At 36.3% G+C, this 23292-nt stretch overlaps 1 protein-coding gene across 1 annotated transcript; it reads right to left on the reverse strand.

Moving 5' to 3' along the window:
* Positions 1–4525: 4525 nt before the first annotated feature.
* LOC141516657 (olfactory receptor 4D11-like) lies at positions 4526–5458 on the reverse strand. The gene has a single exon (XM_074227654.1). It carries the CDS (start codon positions 5456–5458, stop codon positions 4526–4528), a length of 933 nt encoding a protein of 310 aa, XP_074083755.1.
* Positions 5459–23292: the final 17834 nt, after the last annotated feature.

The following is a 23292-nucleotide window of genomic DNA, read 5'->3' on the forward strand; positions in this document are numbered from 1 at the left end:
AAAACACTATGGGTGAAAATTCCAATAAATGAGGTGGAAGTTGTTCATTTTTTGCATGCAGAACATGTTGAGAAGAGGAATAGAGGTAGGAGAGTATATTGCACAAGAGCAAAAAACTGTTGAATTAAAGCACCAAATTCAAGTAATCAAAATTATTTGGGGACATTCATATTTATCAAGAATTTATAGAAGGGGGAGGCTAGGTGGTGCAGTGGATAGAGCACCGGCCCTGGAGTCAGGAGTATCTGAGTTCAATTCTGGTCTCAGATACTTAATAATTACCTAGCTGTGTGGCCTTGGGCAAGCCACTTAACCCCATTGCCTTGCAAAAACCTAAAAAAAAGAATTTATAGAAGTTCCTACAATGAGTCTGACACTGTGTCCTGTTATGTGTTAGGCGCTTGTCAAAAACAGATGAGAAAAATCCATACTGTTGATAATATCAAAGAAACAACAGGAACAGAGCTAAATAAATACAAATTTCATACATGTAACTTTTTTGTAGGAGTATAGGCTATAATAATTACAAGAAAAAGCCCTGTAGGTCTTGATTAAAGTCTTCAAGGAAGGTAGGGATTGTTAAGATGGAGGTGAGGAAGAAGCTTGTTTCAGGCAGGGAAGTATGCAAAGGAGTTGGGACATGTAGTATTATAAATTTTTTGATGTTTTGTTCAGTCTTTTCAGTCATGTCTCCATTTTGGGTTTTCTAGGCAAAGATAGCGAGATGGTTTGCAGTGTCCTTTATCTGCTCATTTTATAAATGGGGAACTTGAGGTTTAAGTAACTTTGCCAGGGTTTAAGTGTCTGAGGTCAGGTTTGGACTCAGAAAGACGTCTTCCTGACTCTAGACTTGACTTTCTATCCTTTGCATCTGCTAGTTGCCCAATAAAATTGTATATAGGATAACAATAAGCTGGAACAGCAATGAGGAGACCGGACCGTGAAGGGCTTCCCATAGCAAAGAGAGGGATTTGTACTTTAGCGGAGAAGTGACAGTGGATGATGCGCTTTGGGATCAAGCCAAACAATTAGGCAGGTACCTATCTTAGAGGTTCTTTGGGGACAGGACTATTTTTTTTTAGGTTTTTGCAAGGCAATGGGGTTAAGTGGCTTGCCCAAGGTCACACAGCTAGGTAATTATTAAGTGGCTGAGGCCAGATTTGAACTCAGATACTCCTGACTCCGGGGCCGGTGCTCTATCCACTGCACCACATAAACACCCCAGGGCCAGGACTATCTTACAATTTTAGGTGTAACCCTAGCATTTATCCTGGAGTTTAGCTTGAGTGGAGCTTAAAACATGTTGATGATGAATAATTTGATTATTCAAAAAGGGTGCTCTTCTAGGATTCTTGAGATCAACAATTTTAGGCTAAATTGCTTTCTATTCTGTTCTACTTAGATATCTCTTGAATTTTTCAGTGACATGGAAATTTTTGATTTTCTTTTGTTAATTTGGAGTCTGGCCCATTTTTCATACAAATTTTGGACAAGTAAAAGTTCATCTTAATATTAATCTCATCTGAACAAAATCAGTCTTATGGGATATGAAAATATATTTAGAGCCTTAAACATTCTTTAGATAAGAAACCAGAGTAAAAAACTCATGTCCTTGAATTTCTTGGTGACATGTAAAATCCTCCTCATCAGTCAACCTATTTGTGAATCCTTTATATGTAATTTAGTTTGCAATCTGATTTCATTTGTCTACTGTTTTACAAAGTTTGTTGCATTAGGGTTTATATGAAATTATAACTCTGAGTTTGTTGATCTGTTATAATAACTGAAGGAAGTATGAAATTATGGAAACCCACCTATCCCAGTGATTTATCTTTCTTAGTAATATCATAATTTGAGAACATAAAATAGATCAAGTAACCTTTCTCTTAAGCTATTAGTAATAAAGTCTTGGAAATTCTGCTCATTGGTTTTCATCTTTTACTGGTCATTAACCCTAATGATCTCTTTTGTTAAGTTCTCCTCCCCACTCCCACCTTTCCCTTATACTGGCAGGAAAGCTCAGTCTCATTAAAGCCTTGGAATCAAGTTTTAAATTCAATGTCCTCCTCCTCCTCCTTCCTTTTCTTCTTCTTCTCCTTCCTTTTTTTCTTCTCCTTCCTTTTCTTTTTCTACTTCATCTTTTTCTTCTTTTGTTCCTCTTTTCTTCTTCATTTCTTCTTCTCTTATTCTTTTCATCTTCCCTTTCTTCCTCTCTCTCCTTGCCTTCTTTACTTTCTTTTTCTCCTCTTCCACCTTCTCCTTGTTTTCATTGTTGATGCTTTTTCTTCTATTTCCTCTTCCTTCACCCTTTCCTTCCTTCCTTCCTTCCTTCCTTCCTTCCTTCCTTCCTTCCTTCCTTCCTTCCTTCCTTCCTTCCTTCCTTCCTTCCTTCCTCCTTTCTTCCCTCTGTCTGTCTCTGTCTCTCATCATCATCATCATCATCATCATCATCATCATCATCATCTTTTTCTTCTTCTTCTTCTTCTCCTCCTCCTCCTCCTTCATGTTTGCTGGACATTTTCTATATTGCTGTCATATATGATTTTATCCAACCTTCATAACAACTCTGTGCAAAAGGTTCAATTAGTTCTATACTCACTGTGCATATTAAGAAACTGAGAAGAGAGAGGCTGAGGGAATTGCTCTCAACCAATATTGGTAGAAAAGAAAGTTGTTTAGAGGTCAAATAAACATCTACTTAATGACTAAGCTCTCCCTCTGTGACCCATGATCTTTGCTTAATCCACTGTTCCTTTCCTCATGTCCTATTCCTCACCTATAAATTGGAGATCATACCCAGGAATGTCATATTCACTGATTTTCCTCTCTCAGTCTTCCAACATCATGGCTTGGCTAAAGACAGACACATTGTTGTAGTTCCAAATTCTTGTCCAGTTGGTTCAGGATCACAGTGCCTAAGTCAAAGTGGTTCTATCTGTGGGAAAGAATTCTCTAGCTCAGTCCTGGGATCCTTTGTGCTCATATTATGCTTATTTTGTAGTAGCCTAGAAAGTTATTTTAGAAGCAAAGGCATCTGGAGCTATGCAGGTACCTCTCTTTCCTGTGTTTGAATGATTTCCATTTCAGATGGACCAGTCTCTTCCACCAGGGGAAATTGGGGCAATTATGTCTTTTGGATCACACAGTTTGATAATTTTTAGCCCCAGGGAAAAAGGTTTTTCTCCATCGCAGGGGACTGATCCTGCTCATTAGTTATGGAAGAACTTCAAATATAATATCTGTTCTTAAATTTGAGTGTCTGGGATTTGGGTGTGGATGCTTCCTCAGGGTGCAAAGACTAAACTGCTTTATGCCCCAACTCTTGCCCCACCTCCGTGTACCATTCAAGTTTGGCAGCAATCACCCCTTGGGAGCAATTTTTTTGGCAATGAAATTGTCTGAGTCCAGGTCAGCTGGTTCTTTGGACAGCAGCCATGCAATCCGCCAGAGGCGGTCACTTTACCTTCATAGACTGTGTCAATAGGAGGACTAGGAATATAACTTCAATCTCCTTACTCCCAGAATTCTCTTTTCATTTTTCTTCTTGATTAGTATGCAGTCTGGATAATTAATCATGTGTGTATGGGACTGTTTAAAAACACTCCTTTATTTTTCTTCTTCCTTATAAACAAATATTAACTAAGAGCCTACTTTGGACAAAGAACAGTTCTGGGCCTGAAGAAGATATTGTCAAGAGAAAGCAAGGACCAATTATAAAAATTATAATTGATATCTATGCTTCCTAACTTCCGAGATTTCAGTTTTTCTTGTCCCCTTACCACTTCTCCACTTCTATCCCTAGGTACCAGTGCTTTCTTGCCTTAAATCACAGAGTCCTTAACTAAATTGCTTTGGAAACACATTTTATTGATCCTTTCCCCCCAATTTCATGTCACAATCATTTCTGGAAACATTCTCCTCTCCTTTTTATCCATCTGATAATTAAAACCTGTTTTATTACTAAGAAAACCAAGATTTTTGATCACTTGATGGTGGGCCCAGAGAATATATATATATATACATCTTTGCTTTCTACACTTGAGATAATGGTCTTGTGCCCATTTTATGGTTATCTGAGCCATTATTCATTGTTACATTCAGTGATTTCTCTGCAAAAGACAACTTTGTCCCTTTTGGACAAGGACTGTCTTGATTCTTTTATAGATTTTAAACAACACAGAGCTGTGATAAAATAACAATTCACATTTACATGAAATATGAAGATTTATAAAGTGCTTATCTCACACAACCTGTGGTATGTTTGAAAAACATAATTACCTCCTCTCTTTTCTTACTGTCTTGTATTCGTTCTGGGTGCTACCATTCTCCTTGCCAATTAGGCGAGGCAACCATTATATAGGCAATAGGAGAGGAAGACAAATACTCATATAAATTTAATCCTTTTAGTAGGTCCTCATTGCTATTACAACTTTGGCTTCACAATTGTCTTTTATACTGATCCCCTAAAAAGAAACTTGAAGCAATGAAATTTATCTTTTCTAGTTTCCCATTAGTACAGAACTAATTACCTTTCAGAAGACACAAGCCGTCTGTGTAATCTTTTCATGGCTGATTTCATCTCTTGGTTTCTCAAAGTGTAAATCATGGGATTCATGACAGGGGAGATGAAAGTCAAGATGATAGAGATGACTTTGTCAGAGGGAAGGGTAGTGAGGGGCCTGGCATATTCATAGATGCCTGGCACAAAATGTAGGGTGATCACAGTGATGTGTGAGGAACAGGTGGACATGGCCTTTTTCCTTTCCTCTCCCGTGTGAGACCTCAACATCACCATGATGATGGTGTAGGATACAAAGAGTAGAAAGAACCAAAGTGACATGATTAGACCATTGTTGGAAATCATTAGGATATCCAGAACAAAAGTATCTGTGCTGGCAAGTTTTAGGACTTGTGGGACATCACAGTAGAAACCATCAATGATATTAGACCCAGAGAAGGGGAGTGGGTACAAGAGAGCGACCTGTACAATGGAGTGTAGGAAACCCCCTACCCAGGAGGCCACCAAGAGCCCAAAGCACCTTCCTTTTCTCATGAGGCTTATATAATGAAGGGGCTTTGAGATGGCTAAATAACGATCAAAAGCCATCACAGAGAGAGTAAAAACATCAACCCCACCAATGAAGTGGAAGAAAAATATCTGTGTCATGCAACCATTGAAAGAGATAGTCTTCCTCTCAGATAGAAGATCCAACAAAATTTTTGGAGTAGTTATGGAGGCAAAGAAAATGTCCGCAATAGATAGATTTTGGAGCAGGAAGTACATAGGTATGTGAAGGCGGGATTCAAAGGTCACGGTGAGCATGATAAGGAGATTTCCCAGTAGAGTTGTTATATACACCAGGTTTAGTAAAAGAAATAGGATGATACTTAGACTTGGAGACTGGGTAAGACCCATAAAAACAAATTCCTTCACGCTGGTCTGATTTCCCAGCTCCATTAGCTCATGTTGTCACTTCCTAGGTCACCTTGGGAAAAAAGATGTAATGTTATGACTGGGAGGAATGAGGACATACCCTAAGTGGTAACAGAAAGTTGCAAGGCAGTGAGAAGTCTTGTATAGTCTTTTTTTGCCTTACTCAGTTTTTTGACCTCTTCAGGTCCTTGTGTATGCAAGCAATTTTATAGTACTCTCTTCTAGATCTCTCCCCATCATCTATTTTTATTTATGAAAACTTTTATCTGTTTATGAAGTCAGAGATGTTTGACCAGATTCTTATTAATTCTCAGTCACTTTCCCTGCTCTTTCAACCTGATGACAGAATGGAAATACAATTGATCCCCAATATCTACAAAAATTCATCTCTATTTTGAACAATTGAGCTCCTCTGCCAGGAAGTAGGCAATGGATCTAGGAATGCTAGTACATTGAGGAAGAAGTAAACTATATTTTTCAAGGTGTGGTAATTTTGGGTCTACTCTTTCTTTGGGAAGGGAATAATCATTAATATTGCCCATACATGTCAGGCACTCTGCTGTATGAATATTGTGGGAAAGAATCAAATGTTTTGCTTTCACAAAGGTGAGAAATGGTATTGTCAGAGTCTCACAGATGTCAGTGAGGACAATATATTACAAAAGCCAGCATATCTGGTCTTTGTGGCAACTCTAGAGATGCCGACCTGTTCACAGGAAAGAGAGAGTTAGACAAATGGAAAAGGTGAAACAACTTTGCAGGGGCTGAAGGAGAATCTGGGCTATTGTCCTTTGCAGTTGCTCAAGGAGGTAGCTGTTTTTGCTCATTAGTATAATGAACATCATGGAGAAAGCATATGGGAACAAATGTGTCAATTAGATTTCTGACCCCAGTCAATGATTAGTGTGAAGGAATAGGAACAAAGCCTTTCAAAATGCATACAAGATATAACATTTCTGGGCTTTGGGGCCCCACTGCTCTTGAAATAGGTGTGCCATTTATTAGGATGTTTTTAATAAAAAACCATTTTAATCACTCTAAGTATTAACAAGCAATTTATGACAAATATTTAATTTAATCTTCAAAACAATCAGCTTTTAAAAATATAGTTTTGTTAAATATTTTCTAATTATATTAAAATAATATTTTAAAGATTCATTTAAAAATTGAATTTCAAAGTCTTTCCTTCCTTCCTCTGCCCCCCCCATCCCTTGAGAAGGTAAGCAATATGATATCAAATAAAAATTTGGAGTCATGGAAAACACATTTCATGTCACATAGCAATGTACAAACATGTAAAACAATAAAAATATAATGAAAAAGAATAGGCACTGTTATTATCCTAACATTATAATTGAGAAAACTGAGGCAAGCAGAAGTTAAGGAATTGGTCCAGGATCATGCAACTAGTAAGTGTCTGATGTTGGATTTGAATTCAACTCTTTCTGACTTCATGCTTAGTCCACTACTCAAGGAACCACCCAGCTGCCAATGATCTTGTATACCATTACTTATACCTATGCCTCTTACTGCAGAGAACTTAACACCTATGACTACTGAGCCATGGTTACATCTTTTGCCTCGTCTCTCTCTGTCTCAGTGCTCTTTCTTGTGTCTATAGTTTGGTTTAGACCTCAATCTTTTCCTTTTTTGTTGGTCTTTTATTTGACCATCATCGGTCATTTTAATTCTTTGGCAAAACTCTCTCTCAGTCCTATCACTTCCTTTACAGACTATGTATAGACTTTACCAGACAGAGATTAAGTTAAATAAAAAGGAATGTATACAATAACTCAGATTGTTGTGAAGCCTGGAAATTCCACTTTCTCCTTTACTTCAGATCCTATGAGGAACTATGAAGACTCATCCAGCTGAGACTAATAAAACTAGAAAGTTCAATGAATGAGAATTATTCTGGGTGATTCATTTTTGGGATGTGCCAAATGACAAGAAAAGATGCTTTAATTATGCACCCATTTGTTGCCTATGAAAGTCATTGTTGACTTTTCTTACTCTGCTCCTACTTAAGATTTTGTGAGAAATTTGATATGTAGACAGTAAGCAATTTGGTGTAGTGGACAGAGCATGCATCAAGTAATTTGAAGACCTGGATTGTAATCAGAGTTTTTCCACTCGTGGTATTCACGATCACGGGTAAGTTCACTTCACCTAACCAAGGCTTAGTCTCTTCATGTTCCAAAGGGAGGAATCATACTGGACATTCTCTTGCCAGTTCTAGTTATCTATGAGTCTGCTTTAGTGAGAAAACCAGATTGAGGTTTAGCCCAGGTTCAGGTTCATTTTCTCTGCCTATTTATCCATCTATTATCTAGTATAATAATAATGGTTTCTGAGGATGCTGACTTGGAAGTGTCAGGTCTTTGATCTCCACAAAATAAAAATTTTATTCATTCTTTGCTGCCAGAGGCAAAATACTGAACTTATGCATGTGAGGATGCTTTTCTGCAATAAGTTCCTACTAAATTACTGGCTGTATAATCTTTTGTAAGTCATTTATTTTCTCTGGATCTTAGTTTGCTCATCTGTAAAATGAGAGATTGGATTTGATGGTATCTAATGGACTAGATGGTCTCTTGGTTTTTTTTTGTTTTGTTTTTAGGTTTTTGCAAGGCAAATGGGGTTAAGTGGCTTGCCCAAGGCCACACAGCTACATAATTATTAAGTGTCTGAGACCGGATTTGAACCCATGTACTCCTGACTCCAAGGCTGGTGCTTTATCCACTATGCCACCTAGCCTCCCCTGATAGTCTCTTTCCAATCTAAATTCTAAGGGCCTATAAAGTCAGTAGAATTTTCCTAATACTGGAAATTTATTTACTCATAGTACTAGTTTTTTCAAAGTATTTTGGCTAATTGAGATTTTCCTGAAATATGTTTGGTCATTAATCTCTTGGTGAATGAACTGTGTCAGGGTCATAGTAGTAGGTTATTTCCCTTATATGATCTGAAGATCTCTCTCTCTCTCTCTCTCTCTCTCTCTCTCTCTCTCTCTCTCTCTCTCTCTCTCTCTCTCTTCTCTCTCTCTCTCTCTCTCTCTCTCTCTCTCTCTCTCTCTCTCTCTCTCTCTCTCTCTCTCTCTTCTCTCTCACACACACACACACACACACACACACACACACACACACATCAGACTTTTCTTGGGCAGAGTGTTCTTAAACCTCCTTCATTTCCAATTCCTGATCCTTGACCTTCTGTGCTTTTGGTGGGAGGTCGGAGAGCTCTTTGTGTTCATTTCTCTGTAATGTCAGTAAAGCTCAACCAGACATGAGATATCTTTGTCTCTCATTTTCTACTAGTCCACACTATTTGTTTGACTTTTGTAAACAATAAGAAAGTCAGTATTGCAGATCTCTGTCCTTGGTTCTTAAAAACATTCTTTTCCTTTCCTGTCAATAGAAATATTTTGGATGACTCTCCTTGTAGACTGGCCACTTTCTATTTTCAGGAACTATTGTGGCAATTTCCCCCAAGACCTTGAACCCTGAGGATGCTTCTGAATATTTTGCAGCATTGGGGGAAAACATTTCTTTCTGACAACCCCTATTTTGCTCACCTGTTTATTTTAGAATTTCTGCTGAAGTTATCAGTGTGAAGGTTCAGGATGGTTTCCTTTTTATATTAGGGGTCTGTGATTTTACTGGTGAGAAGTTTTCATTGCTGTTAGAGATTAGGATCCCTTCTAACCCTAAAATTCACTTTTACTGAGTTGCTGTGTCTAAAATTCCATTTTTGCTAACCTTTTAGTAATGACTATACCTGGATCAAATGAGAACTAGATATGATCAAAAAGGTCCTGAGACCTTAAAGACCTTAAATACTCGGTAATTTTGCAGTTATTTATTTTTTTTTATCTCAGACAACAGACCCACAGCATAGTCTGTCATGAAGGCTTTTCTAGTTTGGATGCAATTGCTAGAAATATAGTAGGTTTTGTAGTTTTGCAGCTCTCATCCTCACATTTCACTAGTAGGAAAAAACTTTGCCATAAAAAAGGAGAAATAGAATGGTGGATCAGAGCCCTGAGGATTAGGGGATTCTGCTGCTGGTTGAAATTTGTACAAGTCAGTTATATCTTGGTCTGGTTCCTTATTTTTGTGTTGAGCTTTTGAAGTCAAGAATTTCTAAATCTCCTTCTAGAACCCCTTCTAAAACCATTGAAATGAACCAGAATGTTAAATGAAAGCCAGGTGATTCAGCAGATGTAGAGCTGAGCCTGGAATGAAGAAGATCTGTGTTCTAATCCTGATTTCATCACTTGCTGTGTTACCTTGTACTTGTATTACTTAACTTCTATTTGTTTCCCTTTTTCTTATCTGTAAAATGGGAACAATAGTCCTACCTCCCAGGGTTGTTGTGAAGATCTAATGACATAATATTTTATCATACTTAGCACTGTGTCTGGCAGATATTAAGTGCTATAGAGATGTTATCTAATATTATTTTTCATCAATGTGCATTTTTCAAAGAATGTATTTTAATAAATGTGTATTTTCTCTAAAGCTAGAAACCTGAACCTTCTGTGAGTGGAGATAGTGAGACTTGGTTCTTAAAGGTCATGCCAATAAGATGGGAGTGTGTTGAAGAGAAACTGAATTTAAAACAAGGGTCTAGGTGAGGGAGGCTGATGGTTTAATGAATAGAGCTCTGGGCCTGCAGGCAAGATGACATGAGTTCAAATTTAGCATTAACATAACATGCTATGTGTCCCTCCACAAGACATGAATCCTATGCCAACCTCAGTTTCTTAAAAAGTAAAATGAAGATAATAATGGCACCTCTCCAATACACTTCTACACTATTCTGTCATGTTTGGCTGATAGTCAAAGCTTAATACATGCTTATTCCCATCCCTTCACTAGTGAGATTTGGATAAGTCATTCAACAGTCATGGACCTCAATTTCTTCATCTGTAAATGAAGGGATGGCAGCTAAATGAACTTGAAGTGTCTTTCTTACATTAAATTGTGATTGGATGACTAAGAATGCTAAAACTTTCTTGATCCTACGAAAAAGCAAAGCTATCTAGTAAGGGACTCAGTATACAAAAAAGTGCCTTTTGTTCGAGGATCACCCTGACTAGCTTCAGAGAAGATCCATAATTATCTGAGCCCAGAGGTAGTTTATACCTGTACCAGTTCCTATAGACAAAGTCCTATTTTAGTGGAGGGGTAACACTTACATTAATAAAACCATAGTTGTCAGAGACATTCAAATAAAGGAGATGGAGTCGAGAAGACGAGTTGAAATCCTGATCGAGAGACCTGCATACTGTGATCTTGAGCAAACCACTTAACTCTCTATCTTAGTTCCCTCTTCTGCAAAATGAGAGATGCTAGCTATACCTACCTCATAGGTTTATTGAGAGAATCAAATATGATATTTTAAAAGTTCTTGGCAAATATTAAAACACTATATAAATCTTATTATCATTATTGTGATAATCACCTTTCCATTTATCTACCAGTACCCAAAATTCAGCAATAAAACAGATCTAGATAAGCCAAATGACCTAGTTGATCAGACAACGATTTTCAGGTGTCCCAGACCCTGAAGCTACTCACGGTTCCCCATCATTCTGGCAGCCTTCCCAGGTCAGTAGGTTTGGTCTTTTCTATTATGCAGCTCTTTTAAGCCAGGATAGGTAGTAACACCACCATGGTAGGCAATTAGAGTAGGCATACAGGTCTCTGGTGGCATGAATTGGGACAAAGGGTAGACTGGGCAGGAAGGCACTTAGGGCTTACCCCACAGGGAGCCTAACAAAGGATACCTCTTAATGACCTTTTGTTTGACTACTTAGTAATGCCAAGAAATTCATCTCAGCACCCCAATGGGATTCAGTTTTTGATACATCAAATAATAGTTGAAGGTTCAGATTTTCTGATAAACAGAAACATAGAAGAGATTTAATTTTTAGTGACTAATATTTTCTTGATACATTAAAATTGTAAGCTCATTAAAAACTTACTTTCTCAAGAATTGGTAGGACTTTTTGAGTACATCTAGTTTAACTTTCTCATTTTACTTGAAGAAACTGAGGTTTGCAGATGTTACTTGATCAAAATCATACAGATGCTTGGCAGCAGATGAAGAATTTGAAATCAAATCTTGATTGAAAGGGAATCACACTTTGTTACACTAGTGTAATACCTATCTCTATGAATGTGATATTGTTTTCAATAAGTCAAATAAAGGTAGGATTGGAACTGGAAAAATAGAACATTTTGAATGTGTAAAAATAAAGCTTTTTTAAAACAAATGAAAACAATCAAATGCAGAATTTAAAAAATATTAAATCAGAAAAAATTTTCATTGAATCACTGATAAAATTTTGATGTTGGTTAAATGAATAAATTTCAGACTACTAAGGGCAGCCAATTTTCTGTTTTAATATTTCCTCTCAATGAAAAAATAATTTTATATTTTCTTTTAAAATTTTTTTGACTTCCTAATTCTTTGCTTCCTTCCTATTTCTTTTCAATGCCTTGAGAAGGCAAGTCATGTGATATCAATAAATATTTGTAGTTATGAAAAATATATTGCCTTAGTAGTTATGTCTCAGTCCAAAGTACACAAACATAAAAAATTAAAAAAATGAAAATAGGTAAGTATTGTTCTTATCCCTACTTTATAGTTAAGGAAACTGAGGCAAACAAAATTTAAGTGACTTGTTCAGGTTCAGATTGGATTTGAATTTAAGTTTTCCTTGCTTCATGTACAGCAGTCAACCTGTTGCACTACTCAGCTATCAATGGTCTTGGACACCATTGTTTATGCCTACCCCTCTTTCTTCTATAGCCTAAAATTTTGGGAAATTTTTCTTCTATTTCCTCTTCCTTCTCCCCTCCCTCCCTCCTCCCTCCTTCCCTCCCTCCCTCCCTTCCTTCCTTCCTTCCTTCCTTCCTTCCTTCCTTCCTTCCTTCCTTCCTTCCTTCCTTCCTTCCTTTTTCCTTCTCTCTCTCTCTCTCTCTCTCTCTCTCTCTCTCTCTCTCTCTCTCTCTCTCTCTCTCTTCTTATTTTTTGTCTTCACATTTTCTGGGCACATTTTCATTCTCTTTATTGCTGTCACATATAGGATCTTATGCAACCCTCATAACAACTCTGTGCAAAAGGCTACAGTTAGTTCTATACTCACTTTGCATATTAAGAAACTGAGAAGAGAGAGGCTGAGGGAATTGTTCTCAATTAATAGAAAAGAAAGTTGTTTAGAGGTCAAACAAATACTTAATGACTAAGTTCTCCCTCTGTAACCCTTGATCTTTGCTTAATCCACTGTTCCTTTCTTCTGTCCCATTTATTGCCCATAAATTGGAGATTATATATATATATATATACATATGCACAAAGATTGTCATACTCATTTGTTTTCCTCCTTCACTCTTCCAACAACATTGTTTGGCTAAAGATGGACACATCGGTGCAGCTCCCAACTCTTCTTGTCCAGTTGACTCAGGACCAGTGGCTGCAAGTAGAAGTGGCTCTACCTATGGGGAAAGAATTCTCCAGCTCAGTCCTAGGATTCTTGTGCTCATATTATGCTTATTTTGTGGTAGCTTAGAAAGTTATTTTAGAAGCAAAGGCATCTGGAGCTATGCAGGTACCTCTCTTTCCCGTGTTTGAATGATTTCCATTTCAGATGGACCAGTCTCTTCTACCAGGGGAAATTGGGGCAATTATGTCTTTTGGATCACACAGTTTGATAGTTTTAGCCCCAGGGGAAAAAGGTTTTTCTCCATTGCAGGGACTGATCCTGCTCATTAGTTATGGAGGAACTTCAAATAAAATACCTGTTCTTAAATTTAAGTGTCTGGGATTTGGGTGCAGATGCTTCCTCAGGGTGCAAAGACTAAACTGCTTTATGCCCCAACTCTTGCCTTACCTCCATGTACCATTCAAGTTTGGTAGCAATCATCCCTTGGGAGCAATTTTTTTGGCAATGAAATTGTCTGAGTTCAGGTCAGCTGGTTCTTGGACAGCCATGCAGTCTGCTGGAAGCCTGGAATGAAAAGTTCAGTTTTGATAATATCTGAAAGGAAGCAGTGAGAGCCCCTCAAGTCACTATGTAAGCACGCAATTTTAAGGTACACTCTTTTCAATCTATCCCCATCAGCTATTTTTATTTATGAACGCTTTTATCTGTTTATGAAGTCAGAGACCAGTGATCAGATTCTTATTAGTCCTCTGTCACTTTCCCTACTCTTTAAACTTGAGAACAGAATGGAAATACAACTGGTCCCCCAATGTCTACAAAAATTCATCTCAATTATGAACAATTGAGCTCCTTTGCTAAGAAGGAGGAATAGATATTTCTCAGGGTATACTGACTTTAAGTCTCTTCTTTTTATGGGAAGGATATTTAGAAGGACATATTGTATGGCTTTATATTGCCCACAATAGCTCTGGGGTGGGTCTGGACATTTACTTAGAGCCAGGTTGAATAGAGATGGCAACACGCAAGGTCATAAAACAAGCTCTCTTGACTTTATTCTTGAACACTCAGACTTTTATAAGAAAACTTATCTCAGACATGACAGATTAGCTGAAACCCTGCTGCATAGCTTCCTTGATTAAAGTTGTGATATTTATCCTTCCAAGTCTGTAAACTTCCTTATCAGAAAGCTTCCCAAACACCTCTGGCACCACAGATGCCTTAGGTCAGGGTTTACTGGTGAGCCAACAAATCCATTTGATGAGCAAGAATACATGCTTATCTCTGGTAACAAAGGTCACCAAAAATATGTGTAAATCATTCTTAGGAGCTGGCCCCCAACTTCACATCAAATATTGACCTTTTCTTGAAAATGTAACCAAAAAATCCCCCAAATAAAATAAAAAAAAAACTCCTTAGCTCAAGTGATTCACTCAACCCTCCCAGTGGTATGGACAAGTAAGCTTTGTGACTCCTGGCTATTTGTCTATATAATGAAGGGGACAGACTAAAATGATCTCTGAGTGTCTTTCCCAGGATTTTCCCTGAAGTGGGATATTCAAGATTCTCCCAAATAAGGGGTCAACATGATAAAGAAGAAAGTGTCTAGGTTGCTTATATCATGGTAATCTAGGGCAATGACCAAATGACATATGTGCATCACCACAAAATCTCCCTTACCCTAAGCCCCATGGTATTTATAGCAATGAAGCAAAGGAAGGAGGAGTTATTGGATGATACTTTTTGGGTTTTACTCTCCTCAGCATTGTACTTGGGTCCCAGAGGCCTTGAAACCATATCAATGTTGTTTGGACTGGAGTCCTGGATTTGCAAGACAGTACTGGTCATCTACTGGTCATGTTCTGGTCAGTTTGTTTTCTTTTGGCTTACATTAATCTTGGTTTACATTATTTATGGCGTTCACTGATGATGACTATTATTATTATTATTATTATTATCATAACTTTCACCATTGAAAGCATCTATACATTCTTCCTGAATATCTTCTGCAAATTCACTGTGGATGCTCTATATTCAAGTTTTAGGACTTTGTTGCAGCTGGAAGGGAGAGTCTCATTTGTAAGCATAACCTACAAAAACAATACAAATAGCAATAGAGAAGGAAGAGAGTATCAAAATAGAGCTGGATAGGTAATAAATTCCAGGATTCTGTCAAAGGTCAGTCAGGTGATGATTAAATTAGCATACAGTATATGTCTCATGGCAGTTCCCCAACCCAAATAGTATTCTTTTCAACACATAGGGGAATACTATGTGGTAGCAGAGGGCATATTGTGCATGCACCCATATCTTCTATTGACTTCTTGCTCTGTGTTGAGAATAGCAGAAGGAGTTCAGGGAAAGGGTAACTTGACTTGCTCTGAGCTCACGTGTCCCTTCTGTCAAAGTTTTCCACGAATCTCTGTTTTATCAAAACTGCCTATCTGATAAAGACACATGTGGTCTTCCTGGGAAAATGTTGAGTCAAGTGTCTGAGCCTTGAGCAGAACCTGGGATATTCTGATTTATTTTCCCCCCATGTAAATGATGTGGTTTTTATCTTTAAATACTCTAACTCTTTGGACAATAAATGGATTTGCTAGATTGCCCTGCTAGCAACCCCACCTATGTGTATGCATTTCATTTCTCTCCTGAGCTGAATCAATGCCCCTGTTGGTTGGGGGGACTCTAATAACTCAGATTGAAGAAATTTACTATAAAGAGAAAAAGCTTGGACAGGATAATAACAGAATCAAACAGGTCCTTGATGACTCAACACATATACAGCAGGATAAAACATCCTTAGTTCTGTTTAACTCTAGGTAAGAGTCACAGCTGACTACTAACCATGCAGAAACTATTCCATCTCATAGTCAGACTTAGGAAATAGCCAGGTGGGAATTATTCCTGTAAACACAAGGGAAAAACTGAGCCAGAAGGATATTACTTTAGACTGGGCCAAAGTAATCACCCTAGAGGGCGATTCTCCATTCACCCTAGAGGATTTCTTCCAAATACAGACCTCCACCTGTAACATCTGAGGAACACATTCCCTCTGAGTATCTTGTGGCATTTCACTGACTTAATGATTCATCAGACAATTATAATTGAATTCAAATCTGAAAACTAAATCAGTGACAGTCCCAAGTGCTTTTACCTTAAATGATATATTTCACCAATCACAGCTTAGGACTAGAAACAATTATTTTTTTTTCTCATGGAGTTGACATGAACAATAAAAATTTACCAGGACTCACACAATGTTTTCTTTTCTTTTCAAATTTAAATCTTTTTTTAGGTATTTTTGCAAGGCAAATGGGGTTAAGTGGCTTGCCCAAGGCCACACAGCTAGGTAATTATTAAGTGTCTGAGACCGGATTTGAACCCAGGCACTCCTGACTCCAAGGCCAGTGCTTTATCCACTACACCACCTAGCCGCCCCCTCAAGTTTAAATCTTGAGTAAAGATCAATCATTAAAAATCATTTGTATATGATGAATAAACTTGCCATTCTTCAAGAAGTGATTTTTTTATTGATATAATATTTAATTTTTCCAGTTACATGATATGAAAATTTTTCAACATTCATTCACTGGCATAGTTATGTTACACATTTTTCTTTCACCCTTCTCCCCCTCAACAACAAACAGTCTAGTGACCATTGTAAATTTGTATTTAACATGTTTATATATTATTCATTTTGTGTATGAGTAATTTATTAGGAATGAGGACTAAAGGGAAAAGAAAAAACCATGGGATATGAAGGAAAAACATAAGAGAAAAATTTAAAAAGTGATCATAGTCTCCATTCAGATCCTGTGGGTTGTTTTTTTTTTCTTTTTTCATTTGGATGTATAAGGATTGACCACAACAGGTTTCACAGGATTGTCCTAACTCTCTGAACTGCTGAGAGGACATGCAACTGTCATAGTTGTCAACTCACAATGCTTTTGTTAATCTACACAATGTTCTTTTGATCTGTTCCCTTTATTCAACATCAGTTCTTGTAATTCTTCCTATGCTTCTCTAGAGTCTGACCTTTCATGGTTTCTTATAGAACAATAACATTCCATATCATTCAAATACTATAACTTTCTCAGACATTCCTCAATTGATGGTCATTCCCTCAATTTCCAATTATTTGCTACTACAAAAAGAACTTTCACAAATATTTTTGAACATGTGGGGTTTTACCTATTTTTTTATGATTTCTTCTGGATAGAGGCCTTGTACTCTCAGTCAAAAGGTATGATCAGTTTTATTGCTCTTTGGGTATATAGCTCCATATTGCTCTGCAGAATGATTGGATTAGTTCACAAATCAACCAACAGTGAATTAATGTACCAAATCTCCCACAACATTGATCCTTTTTGTCATCTTAGCCAATCTGATAAGTGTGAAGTGAAGTGAAGTTCTCTATTTAGGATCCATAATCCAAATGAACTCATTTCCCAGGGAGAATTATCTTGCTCATGCAGATGGTTTCCAGGAACCTGGCAAGTTTATGAAATAAGGGGAATTGACAATCTCAGAGAAGGTCCTGAGTCTGTTACCTTTGATGGCCCACCCTATCTAGCCTGCTATGAGCTTTTCTCTTTGACACCTTCCCCCTTCCCCTTTTCCACACTTAATAATCAATTACCAATTTCAGGCTTTAGCATTATGACAATAGTATTTAGTCATTTTTACTTTCATAAGTGATAACCAAATAGTTGTATGTATTTTACTTCTTCTTAATTAAAGGCAAAGGTATGGGGCAGCTAGGTGGCACAGAGTCAGGAGTACCTGAGTTCAAATCTGGCCTCAGACACTTAATAATTACCTAGCTGTGTGGTCCTGGACAAGCCACTTAACCCCATTGCTTTGCAAAAACAAACAAACAAAAAAAACTAAAAAAAAATTAAAGCCAAAGGTGGAAAAATCCACTTCCCTAAATGACAGTTATAAAACATTTGACCTTTCATTGGACTTTAAAGGATGGTTAAGAATTCTAGCATGGAAGAGGTTGTTCACTTTAGGTATCCAGAACATCTTGAGAAGAGGGATAGAGCAAGGAGTATATATTGCTCAAGAGAAGAAAACAATTCAATGAAACCACAAATCTTAAGTCATCCAAATGATTTAGAGGATATTCATATATGTATTTATAAAGCATTTATTTAAACTCCTTTTGTGTGCCAGACACTGTGTCCTATTATGTATTAGGCACTTGACACAAAGGGATGAGAAAAATCCATAATTTTAAAATATTATTAAAGAAAAACAGGATCCGAGATAAATAAATAAATACAGATTTTATACAAGGAATTTTTTGATGGGGTATAGACCATGGCTCTTGAGTAAAATCTTGAAAGAAGGTAGGGATTGTGCATGATAGAGGTGAGGAAGAAACTTGCTTCAGGCATGGAAGTGGACAAAAGAGATGGGAGATGTAGTATTGTATATTTTTTGTTGTTTTATTCAGTCATTTTGGTCATGCCTAACTCTTTGTGACTCTATTGGGGATTTTCTTGGCAAAGATAGTGGAATGGTTTGCAATTTCCTTTTTTTTGCTCATTTTACTTATGAGAAACCTGAGGGTTCATGACTTGCCCAGGGTTTAAATATCTGAGTCCAGATTTGATCTCAGAAAGATGTCTTCCTGATTCTAGGCCTGGCATGCTATCCAATGCACCACCTAGTCAGTAAAATTGTATGTAAGAATATAGTAAGCTGACCATTTTGGTTGAACAAAGATCATACTGGGTGATGAAGGGCTTTCTGTTCCAGAGAGACATTTTTAGTTCATGTGAGAAGTGACAGTGAGTGGCTTGGGGATTAAGACATAGAACCAGGAAGTCAGGTACTTATCATGGAAGTTTTCTGGGGTCTAGGGCTATCCGGCAATTTGAGTTGTATTCCTAGCACATAGCCCAGTATCTGACTTAAGTGGAATTTAAAACACAGCAGTGATGGATCGTTTGATTAGTCAAAGATGGACCTCTTCTAGGATTCTTGGGGCCAGAAATCTTCAGTTTACATTTCTTTCCATTCTACTTTTATGTCTCTTGAACTTTTCAGTGATGTGGACATTTTTGATTTCCTTTTGTTATTTGGGACTCAGGCCCATTCTTCCTGAAAATTTTGGATAACTTAAAATTCATCTTAATATTAACCTCACCTGACCAAAATTTGTCTTGCAACATGTTAAAATATACTTAGAGCCTTCAACATTCTTTAGATAATAAGACAGAGTAAAAAACTCATGTCTTTTATTTCTTGGTGACCTGTAAAATCCCCCTCATCATTTAGTCTGGTTTGAATCCTTCAAATGTAATTTATTTTATAATCTAACTTCATTTACCTACTGTTTGTTTCTTTAGGGGATATATGAAATTATAACTCTGAGTTTGTTGAACTGTTATGATAATTGAAAGAAGTATAGGTTTATGGAACACCACATAAAGTTGCCAGTGACCTTGGCGGCATGTTTTTTGGCAATGAAGTTGTCTGAGCTCAGCTCAGCTGTTTTTGGATAGCAAACATATAATCTGACAAGAGGACCCAAATGAAAAGTCCTATTTTGATAGTATCTGAAATCATTTAGGTTACTCTGGAAGAGCTTAGAGGAAGCCAAGGAGAAAAGTGAGCGATAGGGATAAGAGCACTGGTGTGAGGTCAGATCATTTTGTTTAAAATTCTTGTCTTTAAAATTATAACTTTGTGACCTCAAATAAGCCACTCAAAACCTCAGTTTCTCTCTCCTGTATTAAGAACACTATAGAACTTTGAAAAACATAACTCTTTTCAATCCATTGACCAACTATGTTTCCAGAGGAATTGTGATGAAACTACCATCAACTTACTGTTAGGAAATTGAGGGAATCAGTGTGCAGATGGAGACATATAATGGTTTTTGGACATGATCAACACAGGGATTTAATTTACTTGACTCTATATACAGCTCTACAAATTGAAGGCCCTGATGGCTAAGGTCCCTTCCATTTTTATAAACATCATTAAAATATTTTTTCATGAGTTATGTTTCTATTAGATAGAGATCTATGTACATATAACATTTATGTTTACATTTATAAATCCTTATCCTATAACCCTATCTTTAGCCTCATTCCCAAATCTGTTCTCTTATTTCTACTCATAGGACATACCTACACTTATGCCTAAACATTTACATTTACTTCTACCTTTATCTATAACATGTACCTATATTTATGCCTATATCTATACCAATTCCCCTTCATATACATATAATTATTACTATAGTTATAACATATAGTCATTATTAGTAATATGCTATTAACTATATTTATTATATATAACCATTCATATATATGATATCACCCACATATATCTATATCTATATCCATATCTTTAAAGTAGAAATTTAGTTACATACTCTGTTCATCATGAAGTCATGTTGGTCTTGGTGTCCTCAATAAAGCCATGGAGTATATATTTTTCTTGGTGATTCTCATACACGGGGTGGACATATACTTTTTCTTCTAGGACTACATGAACAAAGTTCTTAGGTCATAACCTGGATGATCACAGGTAGTGAATTTTATAACCATGACTCTCTAAGACTATTTGCTAAGTCATATGGAAGTTTATTAGTGAAAGATATACTCACTCTTTTGGGTTAATAAATCATTGAAATATTGAATTTTTTATGTGTATGTGTATGTATGTGTAGTGCATTTATATATGAATTGTCTTTAAAGAATACCAAATAGATAAATCTGAGCATGACAATAGTCCCACTTCTCACACTAGTGGAATTTATTAGCAGTTGGCTAAAGTTCTGGCATTTTTCTCAGAATGGTAGGAAGATTCTATTCTTGTTTCATGCGCAAATTTTCTGAACCAAGGAAGGAGGACCTCCACATATTACAGCCCCATAATGTAAGGTCACTAGGCAATTAGTGTGTTGGTAACAATCCTATCGGATTGCTGGCAGAGTTGGGACTAGGGAAAGGCCAAATAGATGCATGTTTAGACCTTACATACAATGGCTTTAACAAGAGACAATTTTTAATGACTTTAGTGCCAAGAATTTCTTCTCAACAGTTGACTGTGGGATTTATTTATGATAAATGAAATTGTTTGGTTATAGTTAAGATTCAGTTTTTTCTGCCTTCCCTCTGAGATCATCCTCAATTTATCTCATTAGACTGGGAGTTCCTTAAAAGTGAGGATTGTCTTTGCCTTATTTGTATCATTGGTCCTTAGCATAGTCTCTGGCACAAGGAGGTGCTTAATAAATGCTTGTTGCCTTGACTTGACAAAATCTTCTGTATAATTGTATAATTGTATAATAATAATATAATATAATATAATATAATATAATATAATATAATATAATATAATATAATATAATATAATATAATATATAATATATATATAATATAATATATAATAAATATAATATAATTATATAACTGTATAATTGGCCACCAACATGAAGTATCATGCTCTAGGTGTGATTTGAGTGATATGTGAATTGAAAGTAGAGAGTGACCATTATCTGCATTTGAAACTCTTTTTTTTGGTTTGTTTTTTTGAAGGTTTCTTGGCTAAGTCAGTGGGGTTAAGTGACTTTCCTAAGGTCACACAACTAGGTAATTAGTAAGGGTCTGAGGCTGGATTTGAACTCAGGTCCTCCTGACTCCAAGGCTGGTGCTCTAACCAATGCACCACCTAGCTGCCCCATTTGAAACTCTTTACAAGTAACAGTCCAAGATAAAAGTTATCCAACTCCTGGCTTTCTAGAAACTCCCATCCAACCAATGTCCTTTTCATATGAATTCTTATCTAGTTAAGTCTCCTTCTTCACTTTCTATCCCTATGGTTATGCAACTAACTCCTGAAATTAATTATGGAACTTTGAAAGTGGGGTGTATTGCTCATATTAATAAATGGAAAACCAGGAAGTTGTCATTATGTTGGGATAGGAGACAATGGGATTCAAATTCTGGCTCTGCTATTTTTGATTTGTTGTTCTTGGGACCTCTTGGACCCTCACTATTGTTAGCTGTCAAATGAAGGGGTTAGATTGGTGATTTCTAAGACCCCGTACAATAAGAAAGTTTTGATTCAAAGCTCACTGATTATATATTTTTAAAAAACTATGTTTAGCTTAAAATATATTACTTTTAACTTCTTTAAAAATTTAAAAATATTGTATCTCTTCATTTTAGATTGCAATTCTATTTTTATTTCATATTAGATTGGAATTAATTTTGGTAGAATGTGTTGATCTAAAGTAATTGCATTCTACTTCTATTTATTTTTCCTAGTAGTTTATGTCAAATAAAGTCTTTCTCTACAGTACTTTGTTTCTTGAATGCTAGATTGTTGTATGTATTATTTAGAATTTCTTAAAAAAGAAGAAATGTATTTTTATGTCAGCCACTCATCTGAAACCATTACTAAGTCTTTTGCTTAAATGTTGTTGGATTTTATTATTACTTTCATTTACACCATGATGATTTTTAAGTATTGTGTTTTGTGGTTCTGTCTTCATTCTGCATCAGTTAATATGAAACTTTTTATTTTTATTTTTTGAACAGTACAATAATATTTCATTCATAAATCACAATTTTGAGAGGTTTTCCCAAAGAATATATACTTGATGTTCAGTTTCTTTTGCTACTACAAAGAGTGAACTCATGAATATTTTATGATGTATGACATTACCTTTCCTGTCTAATTTTCATGGCATTTTAACTTATTGTGAATATTTCTTGCATATTTTCAAATTGATTTCCAGAGTGGATGAACCATTTCCCAACTCCACCCACATTGCATTAATGTGATTGTCTTGCTAGAGTTCTTGCAATATTATTTCCATCTTCATCAATAATGCTAATTTGATGTGTATGAAATGATACTTAAGAATTTATTTCTCATTTTCCTTATTATTTGAGTTTAAGAACATTTTCCTCATATAAGTGTTATCAGGGTGCTCTTCTTGTCTTAGAAATTGTTTATTCATATCCTTTGATTATGTCTTTTCAAGCTTGTAAAAAATTGAGACCTTAAGAAGATGATTCAATTTACAGTCATAGGTTGTGTCACTAAGAGGATTAGCAATATAGCTTAAATCTCCTTAGATACTTTTTTTTTTACATTTTTCATCTTGATTAAAATGTAGACTGGATAATTGATCATGTGTACATGAAGTATAAAAGCATTTCTTTATTCTCCTTTCATCTTTCTTATCAGCAAATATTAAATAATATTCTCTGTCCCCCTACTTGGGACAGGGAACAGTTCTGGGTCAGAAGAAGTTACAGCTGAGATAAGACAAGATACAATGATGAAAATTATAATTGCTATCTGTGCTTGCTATCCTCTAGATTTTACTTTTTCTTGCTCTCTTACTGCCACTCTACTTTTATTCCTAGTC

Source organism: Macrotis lagotis, chromosome 3 (assembly GCF_037893015.1).
Source record: "Macrotis lagotis isolate mMagLag1 chromosome 3, bilby.v1.9.chrom.fasta, whole genome shotgun sequence".
NCBI classification, from domain to species: Eukaryota; Metazoa; Chordata; class Mammalia; order Peramelemorphia; family Peramelidae; genus Macrotis; species Macrotis lagotis.